Source organism: Podarcis liolepis (genome assembly GCF_965112155.1).
Source record: "Podarcis liolepis genome assembly, chromosome: 1".
Taxonomy (NCBI): Eukaryota; Metazoa; Chordata; class Lepidosauria; order Squamata; family Lacertidae; genus Podarcis; species Podarcis liolepis.
Window position 1 is genome coordinate 91,819,093 of NC_139554.1, and position 22,642 is coordinate 91,841,734.

At 41.0% G+C, this 22,642-nt stretch overlaps 1 protein-coding gene across 4 annotated transcripts in view; it reads left to right on the forward strand.

Moving 5' to 3' along the window:
* The window catches only part of PDIA5 (protein disulfide isomerase family A member 5), a 163,206-nt gene that overhangs the window by 135,980 nt on the left and 4,584 nt on the right, over positions 1-22,642 (forward strand). For 2 of the 4 annotated variants that reach the window (XM_083490362.1, XM_083490364.1), the window contains exons 15-16: positions 6,485-6,555; positions 22,168-22,302. In XM_083490362.1, coding sequence (XP_083346488.1) covers positions 6,485-6,555; positions 22,168-22,302 — 206 coding nt within the window. The remainder of the gene's footprint in view (positions 1-6,484; positions 6,556-22,167; positions 22,303-22,642) is intronic. The other 2 variants (XM_083490363.1, XM_083490361.1) reach the window with 1 other exon arrangement.

Genomic DNA, 22,642 nt, shown 5'->3' on the forward strand with positions numbered 1-22,642 from the left:
ATGGAGGGAGCATGAGGCTCTGCTGGGCTGCTGGGGGTGGGGGTGGGCTTCCATCCTGAAACACCCTTCCTCAGCAGCAGCAAAGCACATCCCCTTTCGCTGACTTGGCAAGAGGGGAGGTGTTCCACAGAGCTTTGTCACCAGTGTGTCTCCTCCTCTAGGGGCAACGGAGACTGGCAGCAAAGCTGGGTGGCAGAATGCTGTCCCACACGATTTTTAGGTCCCTCCTCCATAGAGTACAGGGAAGTGTTTTTTCCCCCCTAATCATGCTTGACTCAGGAGAATATTCAAATGGGATTTTGGAAAATGCACCAATACTGCAAAGTCCAATCATTACAAAATAAATATATTTAAAATGGGGAACTTCCTTTTAAAAAAAACAAACACCAAAACTCTTCCAGCTTTATGGAACCAGAATCATAAAATTGGCAAGCTCTTTTTTATTATTTATGTATATTTTTTGATGAAAATAATGATTTTTTCTATTTAAATATTTGAGGTTGATTAATATAGAATATAGAGAGCCTTAATAGTGCATCTCCTAGGTTGTAGATTCTCAACCTTCAAATATATATTTATTGTTTGCTGTGATATTCTTGTCCTCTTGTGGCAGACGTGGCAGATATTACTGGTAGACATGTCTAATGTACATAATATTTTTTAATGTCTACCAGCAAAGTACATGTCTGCCACATATATATTACAAAATCAGTGAAATGAATGCTCTTTGACTCAAGCACCTATTAGTTCTTGTAAACACTTAGACTAGCAGGTAGATGCTTAATGATTTACTGTCTCTGAATTAGTGAGACTTTTCTTTGATGCTCATGCTTGGCTTTTTCCAGGAAAAAACCCTTCTTCTTTTTTTCAGAAGAAAATTTCTGTAACATTTTAATATAACATCAAGTACAACCTCATTTATGTAAGTCACTAGGAAGGCATATACAGATGACTGATGATAATGCCCTGCAGTTGGCCATGACTTCCCAAGGGTATCTGGTTAGGAACTGAGAGAACAAAATGCTGGAGTAGCTGAGCCTTTGATCCGATCCAGCAGCGTTCTTGTTATGTTCTTAGAATCAATGTGTCTCAATCTACCTTTGGAATTCATGTTGGATGGTTCATGGAAGTGACTCCTACACAGAGTGGTGTTAAAAATTTAATTTTAAAAGCTACGTGGGAAACATGGAGCTGTGAGTGTGTTCACAGAGGAAGTTTACCTCTGGATTGCTGCTGGATCTGCCTCCATTCTTGTAGAGTTTGTACCTGACTGGAAGCAGCTTTGTGAGAAATCCTTTTATAGGTTAGGGACAGCTGCACTTCGCTCCTACAGTGGTGGTGCAGACAGTATGGAAATTAAGTGTTTTGCTGCTGACATTACTGTTTCAAGAGAGTAAATGCAAACATGTCCTAAGCTTCAGAGTAATATTTGTGCATCAGTGTTCTAGAATGCAGCAATAAACCTTGGTGGTGGTGGTGGTGGGGATACACTGTGGCAAGATAAATTAGAGTTGTGTGAGGGGTGAGTTTAGGGAGGCAGCTGGCTATAGCTCTCCTGCCATACCAAACAGTGATTCTTTTGCTACTTGGGAACGATAACAAAAGCATGGCCCTGTCCATTTGCAGAAGCAAGCCTCATCTGCATTGTTCAATGAGATGACTTCACAACATTGTTTGGGTAGACTTGTTATTTGAAAAAATACATTTACTGTAGTTCAATTTGTCTGCAGCCACAAAATTGCCATGTGCGTGGGCTGTACTATAGCAGGAAAAAAGGGATCTCAGCTGTGGAATGCCATCTTCTCACTGTAAGTAGGGTATGCAACCTGTTGGTATGCAGACTAATCTTTTGAAGTATGGTCCTCCTTATTTATTCTCCCCCATCTATTTTTTTTCCTTAGCAATTTGCACAACATAGGTTTCTTTTACTCCCATCTGCTTCCTGTTCAGAGAGTATTCTTGGTTTCAAAAGGCACTTCCTTTTGCCTCCTTTTAAACCCTTGTACGGTACTCTTCCTTTTTGACGTTTTTGGTTGGCCTTCTTAAAATATGCAAACCATCTGTGCTTTTATATACTGATCTTAAACAGCCCCTACTCCAGATTTGTACTTCTTAAATTCGTCCTTCAGCCTATAATTAATCATCTTCCATGTAAATTTTAAACCTGTCATTTTAATGAGGGGAGCCTCTCTTGGCTATATCAAATCCAGTTGTCTAGTGCTTACTGCAAACCAGCCATGAACATTGCTAGTGTACCACACAGGGCCCTGCCCTTGAAACTTACATGAAAGTCTTCATAATATCCAGGCCTCCTTTATGTCAATGTTTATATCAAGCCAAATGGGCACTCCAGATGTTCCCTTGTTTATATTTAAGATTTTTCCATCATACGTGGTCTATAATTCTGTCCAAAAATGTAGTTTTTTACATGTTTTCATTTCTTGTACTGTTAATTTTAATTATTAATTTTAACAGTTTTTAATGATAATTTTAATATTTCTTGTAAACTGTTTATATTTACTACAAAAAAGAGATATATAAATGTTAAATTAAACAAAAAAGGGTGGCTCTGATTGCCTGATCCCACAAGCAACTGGACAGCTGCATTATACATGTTCTGAAGTCTTCCAAGCTATCTTTAAAGACATCCCTATACTTGGGCACATTACTTGTAGAGTAGAAGCTGGAATGGAGTTTATTAGTAGATCTCTTGAGTGATTTGTAATGGATTGACAAGGGCTTTCAACTCCCTGCCTATCAGTAGCAACACAAAAGGGCTTCTTCTCTTCCACTCTGGATGCTGAAAGAAAGGCTTGGGGGAAAACCAAGAGTAGATTTTTTTGTGGAAGGATTTATGAGCTTGTTCTGAAACTGATCACAAATTCCTGGGCTGAGCATGTGCTTAGCCAAGTGGTTGTATGGTATTTTGCACCTCGCTCTGATTGGTGAATCTCAGGGTTCAAGCTTCTTCCCCCCACCCCCACCCCCCAAGGTAGGTCCCACAAGCATGGCCTGTCCACTCTTGTTACAGAGCATTTCTCTTTTGAAAATTAAAATCTTTGCAAATATAGTAATAGATTAAAAATGTGATAGTGGGTGTGACGTGGGTGTGGAGAAAATGAGGGTGGTGAAAATTTAATCCCTAATGCTTTTTTCAGCCTGCCTGTTTTTTAAATAGAATTAAAGACTGAATTGGGTTTTATCCAGTTTCCTGCACTTGGCAACCCTTGTAAGTTGTAACAGATGAAGTTCTACTGTTCCATTCAATGAGCTTCTTCCCATATCTTTCTTTTCTGATGACTTCTTAATTCCTTGAGAATTCAACATAGGATTCACATCTGTTCTGTTTGGAGAGAGGTTGAAAGCCCAGTAAAAACGCCCCATTGGGCGTAGAAGTTGTGTGGTACATAAAAACTCATATGTTGACATTTTGACTTCACATTTGGATGATGTGGTAAAGTGGGAAAAATACCTTTGGCTAAAGGTATACTTATTGTAAAGATAGATCCTGTTGCACTTGAGTAAATTAGTACAATTTTAACATATGAGGGGAAGAAAAGGGTGTAGCATTGCAGAAGTGGCTGTTAAAAGATGACTGTTGTGTATGAAACTGTGGCTGGAGACATGTTTTTTTTCTCCACTTCAAGAAGTTGAAGGTGGCGTGGTGTAAGTATGTATATTTATTCTTTGCTCTGGTAAACATGCTTCAGTCTCAAAAATCTGCAATAGTTGTTCTGTGGGATAATAATAATAATTAATAATAATTAATTTATTTATATCCTGCCCTCCCCAGCCGAAGCCGGGCTCAGCTTAAGTACATGTATATACCAAGTACAGTAATGCATCTAGCATCCTTCCTTTGTCTTTCCTAGAATCTATTGTCTGTCACCAGCCTTAGTCATTCATTCTACATTATAGAGACAGCTCCTGCAAAATGTTTGTCACTAGGAAAACAGAAACAAATTACTGTTGTCTGAACTTCTGTTCATAGTTATTTTGAATCAATGTCATCTTTTGGAGATGACTGTGATGAGTCAGAATATTGCACAGCATGAAAAACATAGCAGGTAAACATGGTAGGATCATCAAGCAATTCTACACATTGACTGATATTGGATTTTCAGATTGGATTTTCAGTAAGATGTTCAGAAAATCTCACAATAGCAAAACACCTAGCAGTTGAATTTTTGTGCATTATAATGTGCATGTTGCTTCTTTAAATGTTATTCTTCTAGTGAGTATGGTTGTAATTTGCTTTGCTTCATAATACACCATGAGGTCTAAACAGTTAAAACCTATTTATTTATAAATGAGTATTTCTGAAGCATTATTTAGTAGCCTGAAATAGCGTAATAGTTCCTCTCGCCATATGAAAGCTAGCTTATGGTTAAGCCTTTGTGCCTAGGAGCCTATAAATTTAATTTGTGGCATGTCACCTCATACAAACAAGGAAAACATCCCTTTTCAGATCAAATGGTATATGTCCTGAAAATCTAGAGGTGGTAAAATTTTGGTATTTTTGAATGCTCCCTGGTTCCTCTGACGTGAGTGTTTTACATGGAAGAGCATTCAGGAACACAATCCTTCACTTCAGGCTGCAAGTGATAAAGTATCAAATTCTACCACCTCAAGTCTACATACCAGAGCTCATAGAATAGCTCTGTCAGTTGAGCATCAAATTTTCTGCTATATATTTTAATGTGCAAAAGAGCCTTTTTCCCTTTGGCTAATCTGTGAAGCAGCTTCCTGGCAGTCTAGCCTGCTTCCCAGCCCTACTGCTCAAGAATTCAGGGGTTTTGCTGTTTAGGTTCCAATGCCTAAGCATTGATAAAGACTCGCTTCAGCTGTCATTTTCCTTTATTATGTGACTTCTGAGAGGAGTTCTGTCAATTCACGCTTGTTTCACCTTCTTTAGTATATTAATGCCCTAGCAGAACCATTAAGGAGAGTGAAATGAAGTAATTGAAATAGTGCTGCCTCTTACTGGGTGTACCTCAGTGCACAATTACTGTTCAAAGAGAAGGGCTTTCTCATTCTCTGAAAAGACGAGAAGCCTTTTTTGTGCCACTCATTGTCCATTTGCGAATAGGTAAAACTAGTCTCCATAAACATAGTCTACTGTTCAGTTTCTGTCTGATCAGGCCTGTTTTGTTCTGTGCTGACCGAGAGGGGAAGAGTGCCACCTATATGTGCATGTGACACAGCTAACAACAGTAAAAGCAACATTTCACAATCCGCTGCTGTTAAGCTGGGGAGGCACTCAGTTGGGCAGCAAGTTCTTTCATTATAGAGAGGTGGGTCTTAATTGATGTTTGGCTCCTGAGCCAGTTTTAGAGTGTGTATAGAAGCAAAATGTAATAGAAGTAGTGTTTATGTACCTTATGTACCAGATGTTTCACCTTCTGTACACAGAGATCAAGGGCTGCCAGGAGAAGGATGCAATGACACTTGTGTAGGTCTAGCTGATAGAAACAGGGAGATTTTAGAGCAGCAAAGGAGGAGAAGCTGTAGCAGTGAAAGCTGTAGGGAACCTAGTCAAGGAAGGAGAAGCACTGGCAAGAGGGACAACTGCTGTAGTCTACTTATGTGAAAGTTGCTTAGAATAAATGTGATGCAAAGCCTTTGAATTAGGAGAGTGAAGAAGAGGGCACAGCCCTCCTTTAAAGAAGAATTATTTGGTTTTCAATTCACATTTCTCTCACTCAAAAGCAATGGCTGTGGTTTCCTCTTTTTTTCCAGCCTTAGGTTTCTATTTATTTTTGTAAATAGAATCTGACGTACTTGTGTGGTGTCCTTTGGTTCTGTGATATGATTGACTGTCCAAATTCAAGATAGCTGTGATAAAAACAAAAGGTTGGTGATTGTAGAGAAGCTAGGAACAGATGGTCATAAACTCCAGCACATGGGGCAAGTACAATAGGACAATGCAATCATCTCCAGTCTAGAAGATATTGCAATGTGGGTAGGAAGATTGCACGGGCATCGCCATCTTTCCCAAGCACCAAGGGGAAACATGCCAGATTTCCCAAACTTCTCACTTTACCCCTCACATCTTCTATAACAAATGTAATGTACAGTTCATAGGTTGGTACTACTAGGCAATGCTGGTGAAATAACCCTGGGATATTTCAGTGAATTAAAATGATGTGAAATTGCACACTTGGTGGCTTTGTGTTTTGGGCCAGCTTCATACATTTAGCTGAATGGTAATATCCTTCATGTAGTGGGGTGGAGACCACAGTTCCAGGTATGTGCAAGCTGAGACCATGAAAATATGCAATGTGTGGGCTGTTATCCGTGATCCTTCCACCCCACTGTAAGAAAACGTGTGTATGAACACATGACCCAGTGGTGATGCCCACTCAAGTGGAATCAGATTTGCACACTCCCAAAGCCTCATTTGCCACCATGTGCAGCTAGACTGAATATCTAAGAACATCTAAACTAATTTGATGATTAATGTTGTTTTTCTCTTAATCTGCAGGGTGCCCACACTGTAAAAACTCCATCCCCCATTTCACAACAGCTGCAGAACTATTTAAAGAAGATCGAAAGGTAATCCCATTTTGGATTGTTTCTAAGGTGTTATGTAGAACATCACAGCCATCCTTTTCTGCTAACAACTTTTATCCAGGTTTTAAAATGGTGAAATGCTGGGCTTGTGCTTTAAAGCAGTGACAAAACAACTGAATAAATTAATCTGTCATCTAAAGCGAAGGCAGTGAGCCAGGGGTGGATAACCTGTGGCCCTCCAGATGTTGATGGGCTCCAACTTCCATCAGCCCCAGCCAAAATATGCAGTGGTCAGGGATGATGGGAGTTATCATCCAGCAACATCTGGAGGGCCATAGGTTCCCCATCCCTGCAGTAAGCTAACAAATTCCACTCATTTCTCCTAATTTGTTGCTTAAATAAATGTGGTTTGGTTCATGTTACTCTCCCATGATATACTACTTTTTCTCTCTCTCTTCAGTCTCAACTTGAGACACACAGTTCATTTCAAACTCAAAAGGCCAAGATTCAAAGAAGGGAAATACGACACCTGAGAAACTCTGGAGCTTCACTTCCTGCTGTTAGTGCAGCTGATCCTGCTGCTGAAAGAGACCACCTGCTTTTCAGGTTGTCCTTATTAATCAGTGGACCTTCCATGGCTTGATGCAGAATTGGCTCAACATGTACAGACTTTCTCAGATAACTCTTCAGGATGGGGGGAATCTCACTCTCCACCCAAAAAACCCCTGTCTTCTACCACATAATTCAGTGCCTTATTCATTGGCCCTGCTAACTTAAGTTTCGAGAGAGAGGTAAAAGGCCTCCAGGCGTTCATTTTAGAGCTCAGATAACCCTGATCAAGATTGTGGATGCTCCCCATCCTGACTGAGCAGCTGCTTATACGCCTTCTATTAAGCCCTCTAATTTTAGTTTTTAGCTATTCTTTTACTACCTTATAGGGTAGTAACAACTTTGTTTGTTGATCATGTAACTAGAAGTTTTACTGAGGCCAGTAAAAAAACCCCAAACCCACTCAGGTAAACTTTGCAAAGAGTTGTTTAAAAGGGCAGGACTTATTTAAAAGGAACAAAAAAAAGGTTGCGAGGAAGTACTCTAGCAGGTACACTTTCCTTCCCCAAGACTTTATATTAAATGCATATTAGATGCATAGCATTTTGCTACCAGAGATAGGAGCTGAACTAGAGCAGGTCTCATAACTGCAGCCTTATAGGCTGAGAGAAGGAACTGGGCATCACAGCTTACCCCTTCAGTAGCAAGAAACGCAAAGAACAAGTTGCAGTGAATTCACTTCTCTCCTACTTTTCATGAGGTTCTTTAGGAGGAATAATGCTGCTCCCAAGATGCAACTCCCTGTCTATGGGCTGTGCCTCAGAAAGCATGATTCCTAGTTGTGCTGCAGAGCCAACACCTCCTCACACAAATAATAGTGGGCAGGGGGCACCTGGAAATGATTTCTTCGGCCTGGGGAGTCAAGTGTTAAGTTTATGAACCCAGAGAGAACATTTGGATAGATGGGTGGGTGGATGGATTGGACTCCTGTGAAAGGCTCGTTACTATCTGAGGACGGGAAGAGAGAGGGAGAAAACGGATTGTTTTAATTGATATATTGAAAAAATGAAACATGGCTGACTTACTTTTTAAAGAATGTTTTGACTGGCTGATATTTACTTTATGGGTCTGCTTCTTGACTAAGATACTGTAGAATGAATAAATGAATAAGGTCCTGACCCTTTTAGTGTGCACCCAGCTTCCCCCTGCCCACACCATCAGTGCTAAGCAATGCATCTACTGCATCTTTATTAATGAATGAGGGAATCCTTGAAGCAATTTCTAAATAAACAAAACCATTTATTCCTTCAAATAAAGCCTTCCACACATGAGATGCCATTTATTCCTTCAAATAAAGCCTTCCACACATGAGATGCTATTCCCCCCATGGCTGCTGTGTGTGTTTGTGTGTGAATACCACAAACTTGGGAGAGGGAATTATGTGGGTCATTATCAACCAATGAGATCCCTGCCAGGATGTCTGTGTGCTTAATATCAAAGAATGCTGCTAAACAGATGGGTGAAATTCCACATGCTCAATCCTTCCGCTGGGTAAAATGTCTGATTGTTCAAAAACTGCTGAAGATTGAGAGAGGGTCTTTTAGCCCTCGAGACGATGATTGATGGATGGAACCCTTATTTCAGCCAGTGGTAGTTAACAGCTAAAGTGCCATGGTATAAAATTTAATGAGGTGGAACCAAAGTTCAAATTGAGAATATTGAGTTTGGTGGGGGTTCCTCAAGGCCAGGCACACAGGGAAAACAGCTTTGTTTTTCCCCCTCTTGACTTTTCAAGGTGGTAGAGATTGATAATTTTGGACTCCTCCTTCAATCATACACAATCCAATTCTGCTGAAGTACTTCTTGTGGTCTGCTAATGTCCTTAATGGATAATTTACAGAGGCTGTAGCACAGCACAGGAATGCAAGTGCTAGATAATTTCTTTGCAGCTACTTCTTTTTTTAACAATTATTTTGTAAAGTTTACACAAGTGTCTTTGCGGACTGATTTCTCTGTAGTTCACTACAGAGAAAGTGAACAGGGCTCCAAAATAACTGCTCTAAAACCCAGTAAGGTTTAATTTAAAAGAAGAAGAACAAAAGGCTAGACTTTCAGTAGCTTGTTTTCTTTGATATTTCATATCTGTGAACTTTTACTCTTCCTGCAGTATTTCAGAGGAGGTTTTTCTTTCTGTCTAAGGATGTTTTCCTATTTATGGTTTCAAATGATGACACCAGGTCAGAGCTTTCATATCACTCACATCAGTAGAGAATGCATTTTAGTGGAGGCATTTTGCATAAGGATTATCTAGTGATGAAATCAATTCTGTTCCTGCAGAAGGCAAGATGGATCCGTGCCCCAACCTTGCTGGATTCTTTCAGCAATCAGCTATCATTTGGCTCTTTCCCTCCCTGAACTGTTTCCATCCAAGCTGATCATTTTTAAGAACTGCCATGTAGCTTTGATAATTTGGGCTTGTTTGCTGCTCCCACCTCCCACCTCCCTTTTTGCAACGTATCTTCTAAATTGTCATCCTGTGGGGAGGGACTGTCAGTGTGTACAGCACTTGGCAAATTCATGCTCTTTATTATTTATTAATTTTAACAACCAAAAATTTGAATTAGTTCTAAGTGTTCCAAACTCAAGATGCCATTGTAAAATGTTTTCTGTATACAGTGGTACCTCTGGTTACGATCATAATTCGTTCCGGAGGTCCGTTCTTAAGCTGAAACCGTTCTTATCCTGAGGCATGCTTTTGCTAATGGTGCCTCTGGCGCGCAACTTCCGCTCGCATCCTGGGGCAAAGTTTGCAACCAGGAGCAACTACTTCCGGGTTAGCGGAGCTCGTAACCCGAAGCGTGCATAACCAGAAGCGTTCGTAACCAGAGGTACCACTGTGTACATAAGCATGTGTTGGAAAGATGCATGTCTTATACAGATACAGAAGAAGCCGGCTCATTAGGGTGAATGGCCACTGCCCTATTAACCTTCATGTACCCTCAAGCAGCTTTCTTTCTTTCTTAAAACCAGTCATGGGGTGTCTGTGCCTGCCACTGGCTCTGGCTCCACCTACTACTTGGTTTCCCTGTCTTCAGCTTTACAGATCCAATGGGCACCAGCCATCATAGTACAGATCATACGTCATAGTACTCTCTAGTGAGACTGAATTAGGTTTGGTTCCCTGAAGTTGGTGACAACCATGAGTTTTGTCACAGCCATGTTATATATTAAACAGCCCTCACAGTCAAGTGTGGGTTGATCTCCTGGAAATCCCCTTGTGCCTTCTACCAGGTCCCTGCAAATCCCAAGACGTATCGAGGCTCCACGGTTAGCTTGGCCAAGAAGCACTGTATTTATGATGTATAATACTTAACAGAAATAAAGCAACAGCACAGTCATTGTCAGGGAACAGAAGATTTGCAATACGCCCCATGCAGAACCCAACCTTTAAGTCATTTGGCAACAACATCCTTTTCTGTGTAAGCAGAGATTTGTCATCTTTAGTTGACTACTTTCTAAGCTATTCTTTTCCCGACTGAAATGTTATCCTTTTTAAAAGAACACTTAGGAAGGGGGGAGAAATTAAAAACCTGCCCTTTTTCATTCCTTTCCAAAATCAATGTTCAGTTAGTTATTCACTTCCATTTTCATAACAAAAGTCAATATTTGCTCCTGCAGAGATTTATTTCCTTGAATCAATAAGCTGATGTGTGGTGGTACATATTTTAATGGGAGAAAGGCCAAGTGCTCCTGCAGGAGACTTCTATTATTACAGGCTCCTGTGGTAGCTAGAAAGCCAGTCCGTGAAAAGAGGGGGGAAAGGCTGGACAGAGGTGGGTGGGTGGGTGTGGGTATGGGTGTAAACCAGAGGCACTTCAAGGTTTGAGACTGCACCGAGCCAGGGGTCCTCTGCAAAAGGGCCTACACTGCTCTGGTCATTTTTCCCTGGCCCACTGCTTTCTCCTACCTCCACTTCTATGATGGTGTCCCCCTTTCTGCTGCCTCACATTTTAAACCTTTTGGTCAGCAGGGCCGTTCTTATCTGCTGCTGCTACTCCGCTTGTGTTTTCTTAAAAAACCTTTTTGACCAACCAAGTGGCTAGTGCTGTGTATCACTTTACTGGCTGAACTTCCAGCAGCCTGCCATTTGCAGCTGGAGGTTGATGAGCTACTGGAACCTGGGTTGCACAGTGATTTGCTTCATAAGGCACAGTGCAGTTTCCTCCTCCGCCCACAATCAACTGCTCCTCACTTTATAGTGTCATCTGGGGAGTGGAGAGCGTAGCGTGTTTTTGCTCAGTTACCCACCCAAGTACAGGGACTGTGGGGGCCTGAACTTTGGCCCTGAAGTCTGCATGTAATGGAGTCATTTAAGCGAAGTGAAGCTGAGTATGTAGTTAATTCTTTGCCGTTTGCTCATTTGAGTTCGAATAATCACTAGCAGAGGCTTGCTCGAATTGCTAGACCAGGAAGGAAATCTGGTTGAAGAGTCGAGGTGTAAAACCCTGCGACTAAAGATGTAAGACAAAAAGAAATATTGATTATACTGTACTGTATAATATCTCTTTTTTAAAGTGCTGAAGATGAGTACTCCTCAGGATTGACAAGCCGTTGTAATAACACACTGACCCATTTCTGAGATCACACATGACCCCATTAGACTCCTGGCTACTACCCAATTCTGACTTCATGGCAGAGGCCACCACCCATGGATAGGTGCCGTGTGCAACTTCCCTCTTTCAAAAAAATACTCCAGGTGTTCTGTTGAACAATTCTGAAAAGGAAATAGCACTGCACAGGAGTTAAAAAACAACAACCCTAAAGCTAGTCTATATTTATTTGTAATTTCTAACACACTCAAAATCACTTTTAAATTTTGCATTTACCTTGTATTATCATTTCATTCCATGCTCCTCCACATTTTTACTCCAACACACCTTCAGAAGACAACTGATTTATACATAGTTGGCTGTGGGATGGTCAAACTATAAAACTGAATGCTAAAATCTGGTGGGGAATCTGACAGGCAAGGATTTCGTAAGGATTCCTTAAAAAGGGAGGGAATAATTGCAACGTGTTGACGGATCTGACCGCTTTAACTTGCTTTATTATGATGTACCAAGCAAGTGATGACCATAGAGTTGCAGTAAGGCCAGAACTGAATAGTTTTGGCAACTATGAGGCCTCACCCCCATTCCACTTCATTGGTAGCTGTTTTCAGGGTTAAGGAAAGATGGATTATGACCATGTCATATCATACAATTACTAGAGCCCTATTCAGGGATCCAGTCTTGTGTGTAAAACAAAACATGAGAATAAGGGTTGATGTGTTGCCAAGACTAACCCACTCTCTCAATAGTTTTGAGCCCTCCACAAGTATGAAGACAGGTTTGACATGAGGAGAAATGTCTACATGAGGCTCCCCACACTATTTTGAACCCTGAACAATCAGGATTATTAATCTTGTGGCTAAGGTCCATGAGTACAAGAGGCTGCCTCCCTCAGGCCCTTGCCCTCACACTTGTGTAGAGTTGACATGCCAGAGAGGGTGGGGCTTGGCAGAACACCTAATTTCTCTTCACATGCTTGTTTGCAAGTGAGGGGATTCAGCACCCAAATCAGGTTTATATTATCAGAGAAAGTGGGGGGTATAAAGTGGCTGCTTTTGACAGAAGACATAAATGTAATAAAATAGCTAGTTCTGGCCTCAGACTCAAATGTATATTGCCACTTGGAATACAGATTGAGTGTTTTAACCGCCAGTTATATCAGCTGTCAGTGATACAAGGGATCATGTAGATACAAGTGCATTTAAATAATATGAAGCACTCAGATACTATAACAACACGGGCCAAAGACGTCTCACAGTTGCATCTATAAATCACTCTAGAACAGAAAGCTGTGTTTTACTGCTCTCCTGGAATATGTTTCGCTTGAAGAAGTCATGATATGAATAGTGCTGAAAATGGTTCTCCAACTTATTCTTGCAAATCCCACAGAGGCAGGGACTTACTAGCTGCAATTTTCAGATAAGGCACTGAGGAACTGACAGTTTAATGTTCACATTTCAAGAAACTCAACATCTCCTTTTGAATCTAACAACGTGAATGACGATGGGTTTTTTTTTAGAAGCTACAATAAACCATCTATTTTGAACACAAAGAAGTGGGCAATCTTTTTGATTTTTTTTTTAAAAAACACAGCATAGCTGGTTTGCTTTAATTCTTACCACAGCAGCTACTGTTCAAATTATATCAGCCATTGGTTCTAATCCAAGGCCCAGGTATAAACAGTGTACACACAGACACACACACACACACACACACACACACACACACACACACACACACACGTAGGGAGGGGATTCCCCAGTCTCTTCACTGTCATTACACATGTATAGTGTCTTCAGTGATGAAAATGAATGGAGAAGCCCCTAGAGCACCTTCTGTGGATAAAAGTAGTAGTCTTAAATTTTCAGTGCTCTTCAGTTGGTTTATTTCCACTTAAGAGTTCCACAAAAAAGAAAAAGTATACTTGTCACTTCTCCCGCGACAGCTTTATTCATACAAGGTGCCCATCCCTGATTTTCACCAATTCCCCCATCCCACTGATGCGCCTATATCACAACCCATGTCTTTCCTGAGTGCTTCATATTATTTAAATTAAAACTGGAAATTGTAGAAGGCACAAAAAGTATATATTTCCCACACAAGGGGACTTTTCGGCGGGGACAGGGCAGAAGCTGCATAAATCCCCATTTGTTGTGCAAAGTTTTAAGAGTCCAGATTCATAGGATTGCCATATTTCAAAGAGTAAAAACCAGGACACCCCAAGCTTCTTTTTAGGAAAATCTGAAAGTTGTTGAGCCCCCCCCCCCCAAAAAAACCTCCAGAAAACCCAAAAATGTTCAGTTTACTTGACTTGAGAGCCATGACATACCAATGCCTTCCAGAAATGCCCCCCCCCCGACGTCACTTCCGCTTTTGAAATCCCGGTATTGTTCAGGTAATTCCAGACATATGGCAGCCTTAGTTTTATAAATAAAGCACTGCTAGGAGTTGCTTCTTTTCATTTTCCAATGTCATTTTTCCCCCTTAAAAAAGTCTTTTTTTAAAAAAAATGCTGAATTTGTTTACTCCTCACTTTATCATTTATTCTTCCATCAAGGCCATAAAAACTATGAGGGAAATTTATTTCTGTTTCACCCCTGAATTGGTAACCCAAAAGAAACCTATTTCTGTGGAAATATTGCTGACATCTGACTGCCTTGAAGGCAAACAAATGTGTATATATTTGCAGCCAGTTCCTCTTTCCATTGGCCTTCTGGGATACCGATTGTGAAAAATATTTATTCATTTTCTATTTAATATATATTCAGTGGGGAGCAGGGGAAACAAAAGCTGCTAATGTAAAATCAAATGATTTTAATCCACTTAATATGGTGACGCTTTGCTGTTGTTGATTAACACCTCCCAATTATCAGGGGAATAGCAAAGCAGTTGGAGTAAGATTCGTAAAGTCCCTATACAAATAAATGGTTTGATGTTTCCAGGCCACTTTAACATCATCACAACCAGACTATGCACTTGTACAATACAAGATCTCAGAGTGGCAAAATTCACAGGTCTTGGAGGTGCATACTTCCTTCTCTTTTGCATCTCACCCTTGATTTCTTGATTTTTATGAAAAGTTAGCAGAACATTTCTTCCCAAGGACGTTGCTGGAGAGGGATTTATTATTTTTCATATGGTAAACAAATAAATAAATAATAATAATAATAATAATAATAATAATAATAATAATAATACATTTCAAAGAAACTTCTCATTTAGACAATAAAGGCTATAGGCAGTGCAGATAATGTTTTTATTTTTGCAACCAATGTTACAAAAGCCATATTGAAATCAGAGTATGTTTCAAATTTACGTTCTTTTTCAGGGGAGTTGTGAAATTATAATAAAAAAACCTGCTAAACAGCCAGAAAATCATCTGCTGATAAAACATCTAACCACCACTGTGATAAAGCATCAAGAAAAATATACACATGAAAATATATGGCATGAATGCAAGTTATCAAAAGTTTCAATGAAAAGTAATTATTAATAATTGTTTACACCTATATGTCCATTGCCGGGGGGGGGGGGGGACTAAACACACAAAAATGTTTAAAATGTGAAATTTGTTTCCAGTTGCATGCCATTTTCCTCCCCTCCCCCAATTCAATTTAGCTATTCATTGTCCAAAACACCTTTTTCTATAAAGAACAAAGTTTTCTAACCAATAGGCAAAAAAAGAAGATTTCATTTGAGCCAGAGCACGTCACAAATTATCCCTAACCACTGCTGCTACCTGATTAACCAGGGGGTAAATTCAGAAGCATCTGTATGGTAAAATCATGCATTAATGAGTACTTCATTCATCGCTACATACCTTAGACCACTTCCTCTCCTTTTGTACCATCGTGCAATTAACCAAGAACAGCTTTCTGACGGTATTATTCGTGTGCTCAGTTTGAAGAGCAAGACGGAAAACTCTTTCCCTAGAGGTCTGTGAAATTCCAGGGCTGAATGCTTTCAGAAGAACTGTAAAAAATTCTTTTCAGGTTGGCGTTCAACAACTAGGGTTGAACAGGCATCTGATAAAATGTAATTGGGTATTTTGTCAATATACTCCTCTTTTTCTTTTTAGCTGCTGATACTTGCTAAAGGACCTTGAGAAGGAATAGGATAGAAAATGATCTAAATAAATAATATTTAGATCGCCTTGCCCCATATAGGTCTACTCAATCAGCAGAACTGGCACGGTTACAGGTGCTGCATAATATTCATTCCACATTTGGAATAAATCAGTCTTTTAGTGTGGAATGCCCTGCCTATTGACATCAGACAGGCACATTCATTGTATTTTTCCCAGTTCTTGCTAAAAACATTTTCCAGATATGTAGAATGTTTGCATGTGTTTTAATCTGTTTTTAGCTTATCACTGATTTTAATTTTATTTGAATTTTAAAATAGTTGTTTCTACTGATAATTGCATTCCTTTTGTAAACCACCTTGTGTTTTTTGAGGGTGTTTTTTACAATCAAGCAGTATATAAATTTAGGCAGTATATAGCTTACAAACTTTTCTCAAATTAAAAGAGAGTGAGAATCTTAAGCATTAAATCGTAACATAAAGAAGCAAATAACTATTTTGAGGAAATGATGCAATGGCTCAGAAACACTAGGAGTCTCTTTTTTAATGCAAAGCTCACTTCTGGGTTTTAATATTTGTGCACTAAATCTTGGCTGTACCACTTGTAAATTTTGACCTGGGTATTTTTGCTTACTCACACATCTGTGTTACCTGTGAGATGGCCAAGGGTGAATTCAAGTGACTGTAAAGTCAGCAGTGGCCGCTTAAAAACTGCTGGGTGATGGCTCTAATTGCATGATGAAATGCAATTATTTGTCACATCTGGTTACATGAAACCCAGCATCACTGCTTCCCTGTTGTGGGATCTTAGCAAAACTGGTTGACTTTTCCATGTGGAAAGTTGCTAAATGGGTGTTAAATGATGTTTGGATCCACCATGAAGTGCTGTGTGAAATAGAAATAGATTAAAATTGAGTTGCTTTCAGTGATGCAGCCTAGAATTCCAAGGCCAGCTTCAATGCATGTGAAGTACAAACCTAAATTGGCTTTTAAAAAACGGGACCTAATGATGTGAATTATAGTCAGTGCTCTTTCTTTTCTTTTTTTAATAGAAAAATGGTTCTGGAACTCACCATAAAGTTGTTATAATAAGTGCCACACTTTTAACATTTGTGGAGGTGGGGTGTGTGTGAAAGTGCTGGTACTGTGTACCCTTGAGTACCCCCAGAAAAAAAGGACTGATTACAGTAATTCTTAAACATTATAAAAGGATTTCTTGGTCCCAGTGATAAAAAACCACGGGTATGTACTTTGCTCAAATCAACAAGAGGCTGAGCAGGATTTACTACACACCAACTGGATATCTTAAGAGCTACAGTGTTAATTAGATAAGTAGCAGCCTTCCCTATAGTGGCTTTTTTAAAAAGAGAGAGAGACAGAGAAAGAGAAAGGCAGCTATTTAAAAATGATGGTAATTGCTGGTTGCTTCTGATCTCTTGGGCACATGCTTATATAAGTTCAGTTTGAGTGAGCTTATCTTTATTGTGTAAATAATATTTCTTAAGTCTGGGGACATGCCATGTGCTAGCATTCGGCCTAGGACCCTCGTACCTACGGGACCGCCTCTCCTGGTATGCCCCACAGAGAAACCTACGGTCTGCAAATAATAACATCCTCAAGGTCCCAGGCCTCAGAGAGGTTAGGCTGGCCTCAACTAGAGCCAGGGCCTTCTCGGCTGCGGCTCCAAACTGGTGGAATGCTCTGTCACAAGAGACTAGGGCCCTGCGGGACCTGACATCTTTCCGCAGGGCCTGCAAGACAGAGTTGTTCCGCCAGACTTTTGGTCAGGGCGCAGCCTGACTCCCTCCTCTGGCAACCTGCACAGAATTTTGTTTAATCGGTTGCCATCAATTTGATTTTAACTAATTTTTATAATGAAATATTTTTAGAATGTGTTATTATTTGATTGTTTATTTGATTGTTGTTAGCCGCCCTGAGCCCGGCTTTGGCTGGGGAGGGCGGGATATAAATAAAAATTATTATTATTATTATTATTATTATTATATTAATGTTAACACTCAAATGATAGTTGATGGATTGTACATTTCTGTTGCTGGGATCATTTGGTCTGCTACTGTCGGTAAGTGGAGCTGGGCAAAGCTATCTTGTGGCTCAAAAATAAGCCATTTTCATGCAAAATATATTTTTAAAATGTAATGGCTGACTTCCCTGCCATGCCAAATTTTAATCCATTACTGCTTCCACCCTCTGATATCCAAAAAGAAGAGGACTTTCCTGGACACGGGAAATATTCACAACCATGTACTGAGGGGCCTTGCAAGCCTCCATAGTTTCTTCCTGTTGGTGGCTACCATTTGTGCAGACAGTACAGATTGTTTGTTCAGACAGTAGTGAAAGCCTTTGGCAGCCAGGAAAGCATGCATGTCTTCATAGATTCTGACTGTCAAAGACTCTGATTGTACTGCCATGAGAGGTCACTGCTGGCTGCATGAATCTTTTGACAGGCAGACATGAACAATCTAGGACAATCCTTGCCAGGCTAGCAAAGGTTTGCTACAAAGGTTTCCACAGCCTCCACAGTTCAGATGATTCACATGAATGGCTAAGGAAGCGCCTTGACCTCAGGCTTCAAGAAATCTTGAGCACGCAGCACCTTCCAGGACTTCACCAGCAATTCTACTTCTTAATAGTAGTAGAACATACAGTAGCTATTTCATCAACTGGCAGTGTTATTAGTGCACTTTCTCTTGCTTGATTTGTTAGGTTTCTGGCCAGGGGATGTTACCTCCTGTTTCTCTGCTTGAGGCAAAACAAAAAGTGCCACCACCTATCTTCTCTCAGCGCCTAGGGCTTGCCGATCACATGGTCGGCGGTTCGAATCCCCGCGGCGGGGTGAGCTCCCGTCTTTCGGTCCCAGCTCCTGCCCACCTAGCAGTTCGAAAGCACCCCTAAGTGCAAGTAGATAAATAGGTACCGCTTTATAGCGGGAAGGTAAACGGCGTTTCCATGTGCTGCGCTGGTGCTGGCTCGCCAGAGCAGCTTTGTCACACTGGCCACGTGACCCAGAAGTGTCTCCAGACAGCGCTGGCCCCCGGCCTCTTAAGTGAGATGGGCGCACAACCCTAGAGTCGGTCATGACTGGCCCGTATGGGCAGGGGTACCTTTTTATGGACTCAGCCTAAATAATGCTGCTAGTTGTTCATAAGCTGGTTATTGAGAGACTTTAAGGGGTTATAATGCCGCTGGGAAAATTAAGAGATGGGCTGAGGAAGGGTTTACAAAGAGTGTATAAGGAGACTGACTGAGCTTTTCCTCAGTTGGGTTGCACGCTTCTCTGAGCTTTTGCTTTCTCTCTCTCTCTCTCTCTCTCTCTCTCTCTCTCTCTCTCTCTCTCTCTTTCTCTCTCTTATTTTGGCTCAGGGACTGCACCGCTTCATTATCCACAGAGAAGGAGCATTTGTCAGTTAAACATTTACAAAGGGTTCCAAAGGGCCAGTCAGCTGTGTTGGGACAATCCCATTGAGAACGTACACTTTGAGTGGAAATGACAATCCTAAGTGGAAATAACTTTAACTGTCACATGCCAGCTGGGTATGCCTAAAGGAAGTAAACTGGCTTTGCTGCTGCCAGCCAAGATACTGGCCAGCTTGCCTAACCCAGCAGATGAGTTTGCATTGAGAAGTAAGCAACACTTGCTCCCTGCCCAGCAGTAGATGGCTCTAGAGCAAAAGAAGAGTCAAAGGCAGCAACAATTCAAGCAAGGGAGTAATTAGGTGGAGCACAGAGTGAACAAATGGAATAGAAAGAAAATGACTTGTCCAGAGCTGTTAATAACTAGTAAGAATGCCGCTGTAGGTGCATGTGTAACGTTTACTGCATATCACCAGGAAGTTAGAGGTCATAATGGAATATTAAATGACATTTAATTATGGGACTGCGGCTCAATAACAGCCCGGAAGGCAAGAGGGGGGTATTATGAGCAGATAGTCTAAAAGAAGCAGTGTAATGGAATCTTAAATTTTAAAACTGCATTAAATTTCCCTTCAATAGATTCTAGCCAGCAGTCACAATAAAATTAAAGTAGAAGGCTCCCATATCTGTATTTAAACGGGATTAAAACTGAACAAATGACTTTTCTACAGGAATGAGCCTGGCAGATGTAGTGAAGCAAATGTGTATTAATAGCAGTATAGTCTTAGAAAGTGCTGTTGCGGTAGTGTTGACCTATCAGTGTCCGCTAAAGGCAGAAGGATCATCTAGAGAGCCCTAGTGAGAGAGCAGAGCATTGCAGGATAATTCTTAGGAATTAACATTTGCCAGGCCTTTTCCTGAGACATAATGTAGCAGCTATAATGAAGACTGTTGAGGCAGCATATGATAATACTTTGCATTACCTTTCAAATGTATATTTCAAGTATATCTTTTTTATTTAAAAAATGTGTTCAAAGGAGCTTAATGTAATCTCAGTAATCCTTTGGTGGCCTTGGAAGATAGGCCAGTTTTATACCCCTGTTTTAGAAGGTAAGCTGACCTGACAGAATAGTGGCTTGTCTAAGGGTATGTGGTAAATTTGTGACTCAGGTAGGATTTGATCACATTCTTAGCCACTGTCTCATACTCACATGCTAGAACCCAGTCATGTAGCATATAATACCTATGTGTTAGGATTTTGCCTTGGGTTCTGAGTAATCTGCATCCAGCCCATCTTATAGCCAGCCTCTAGGAACTGAACCCATGCTCCTGAACCAGGTACATTATTTCTGTACGTTGGTTCAGTGTTGAGGTTTCCCCATCCTATCCCTGTCACTTGGATTCTGACTATTCCAGGCAATTCCCCACCCCCTGCTACCTGCAGGCAATTCCCCACCCCCTGCTACCTGCAGGCAATTCCCCACCCCCTGCTACCTGCAGGCAATTCCCCACCCCCTGCTACCTGCAGGCAATTCCCCACCCCCTGCTACCTGCAAGCAATTCCCCACCCCCTGCTACCTGCAGGCAATTCCCCACCCCCTGCTACCTGCAGGCAATTCCCCACCCCCTGCTACCTGCAGGCAATTCCCCACCCCCTGCTACCTGCAGGCAATTCCCCACCCCCTGCTACCTGCAGGCGAAGGTGTTCTCTGATCACCTGTTCCAGATTGTTGGGCGACCCTCCAGAACAGGGGGGAAAGTGGTATGCAAGTCTACATGAAGACAGTGGAATCAACAGAGATCCCCTCACCCTTTTCATTAGCTGATGCCTTGATCCAAAGCTCTTCTTTCAATGCAAGGGCACTTGTTGGATTTCACCACCTCTCAGCCTTACATTAAAGGATGAAATGAGAACATCTCATTTATGCCAGCTTGAACTCAGCTGGGGGCAAGGTGGAGGTAAAATGTAGCAACTGAATAAGGCACTATGACGAAGCTACAGGAATAGCTTGGCCTCAGTAATCCATGCTCTGATAACCTTTCATTTTTATTCCTGCGATACATACTATGCAGGGCTGCCCTTGAAGACCACTTGGAAATTGCAGCTGGTCCGAAATGTGGTGGTTCATCTCTTGAGCAGAGTCTCCAGTCAGAATAATCTTTCTCCAGTTCTTAAATATTTGCAGTTGTTTCCAATCCATTTCCACTCTGAATTCAAAGTTTTACAAAAGGCATAAAAAGCCCTGGATTACTTGCATGAGGGAAATCCTCTTCCGGTATGTGGCAGTCCAGGGAGTTCAGATCCTCTATGGAGGCTCTCCTTAATGTCCTAACCTTGGGAATTACACGTAGGCAATCCTTTCCCCTGGCAGCATCCCTGCTCTGGAATGCCTTCCCATCCACTGTTTAATCTGTCTGTTTGTTTGGAGCTTTGGCCTGCTTAATGTGAAACTGTTCACGTCCTGTTTTTATTGTGCTTTGCTGTGACTTTAAATGAGATTACTTTGTCTTATTGAATATCATTGTTGCCTGCCCAGAGAATGTTTGGATGTAGAGCAGGAGATCAATGAAACTAAGTACAGTACGTAGATAGATATCTTGTTGTTCTATGAGATGCAGTGACATTGCTCTTCATGCGCTTAAAGAATTGCTGTAGTTTAAAGGGACAGGATCCTTTCAGAACAAACCTTGGTTACAGCTTAATGTGCCGCAGCAGGAAACTTCATGTCCAGGAGCACACAAGTTTGTGTGATTCCGCTCAACCAAATAGTGGCTTTGTATCATCCCTTTGTGCGCAAGTGGAAGGATTTTCCACTAATGCACAGGGGAGTAAGGTGCTGAATCTGCCCTGAGCACCTATTCTCAGGAATTGGCAAAACAAGAACTCAGAATTCTGATTCTGGTAGTGCTTAGCCTTTGGAAATATTTCCCATATCTTAGTTTATGTGAAACTGCATATGTTTCATTTTGAAAGTATCTGTGCGCCATAGAATGGGATCACATTTGGTGACAGCTGATCTGCTTTTCCTTCCGGTGCTAGATTGCCTATGCTGCAGTGGACTGTGCCAAAGAACAGAACCATGACCTGTGTAAGCAGGAAGGTGTGGATGGTTACCCAACCTTTAACTACTACAACTATGGAAAATTTATAGAAAAATATAACGGAGACAGAGGGGTAAGTACATGGTGCTGTTCTAAAAGATCTACTGGTGTGGGGAGGGAGTATCTTTTTTAAGTGGTTTCATCAGCAAACAGTAAAATCACCACCAGCAACAACAGGGACATAATACAGAGCCAGTTATTTTGCCAATGAGTTTAATGCTTCCATTATAAATTCCTCATGACTGTGTCACCTTATTCCACACATAATGCATGCATTTAGCATCTGGAATTAACTCAGTAGAAAATTTTGGAGGCTTTTATTTTGAGTCTTATAATTTATTAAAAATTTAGCACTAATGAAAATGCAAAAATTGAATGTCTGCCAATTCCACATCAACTCCTAGCCAATGTAG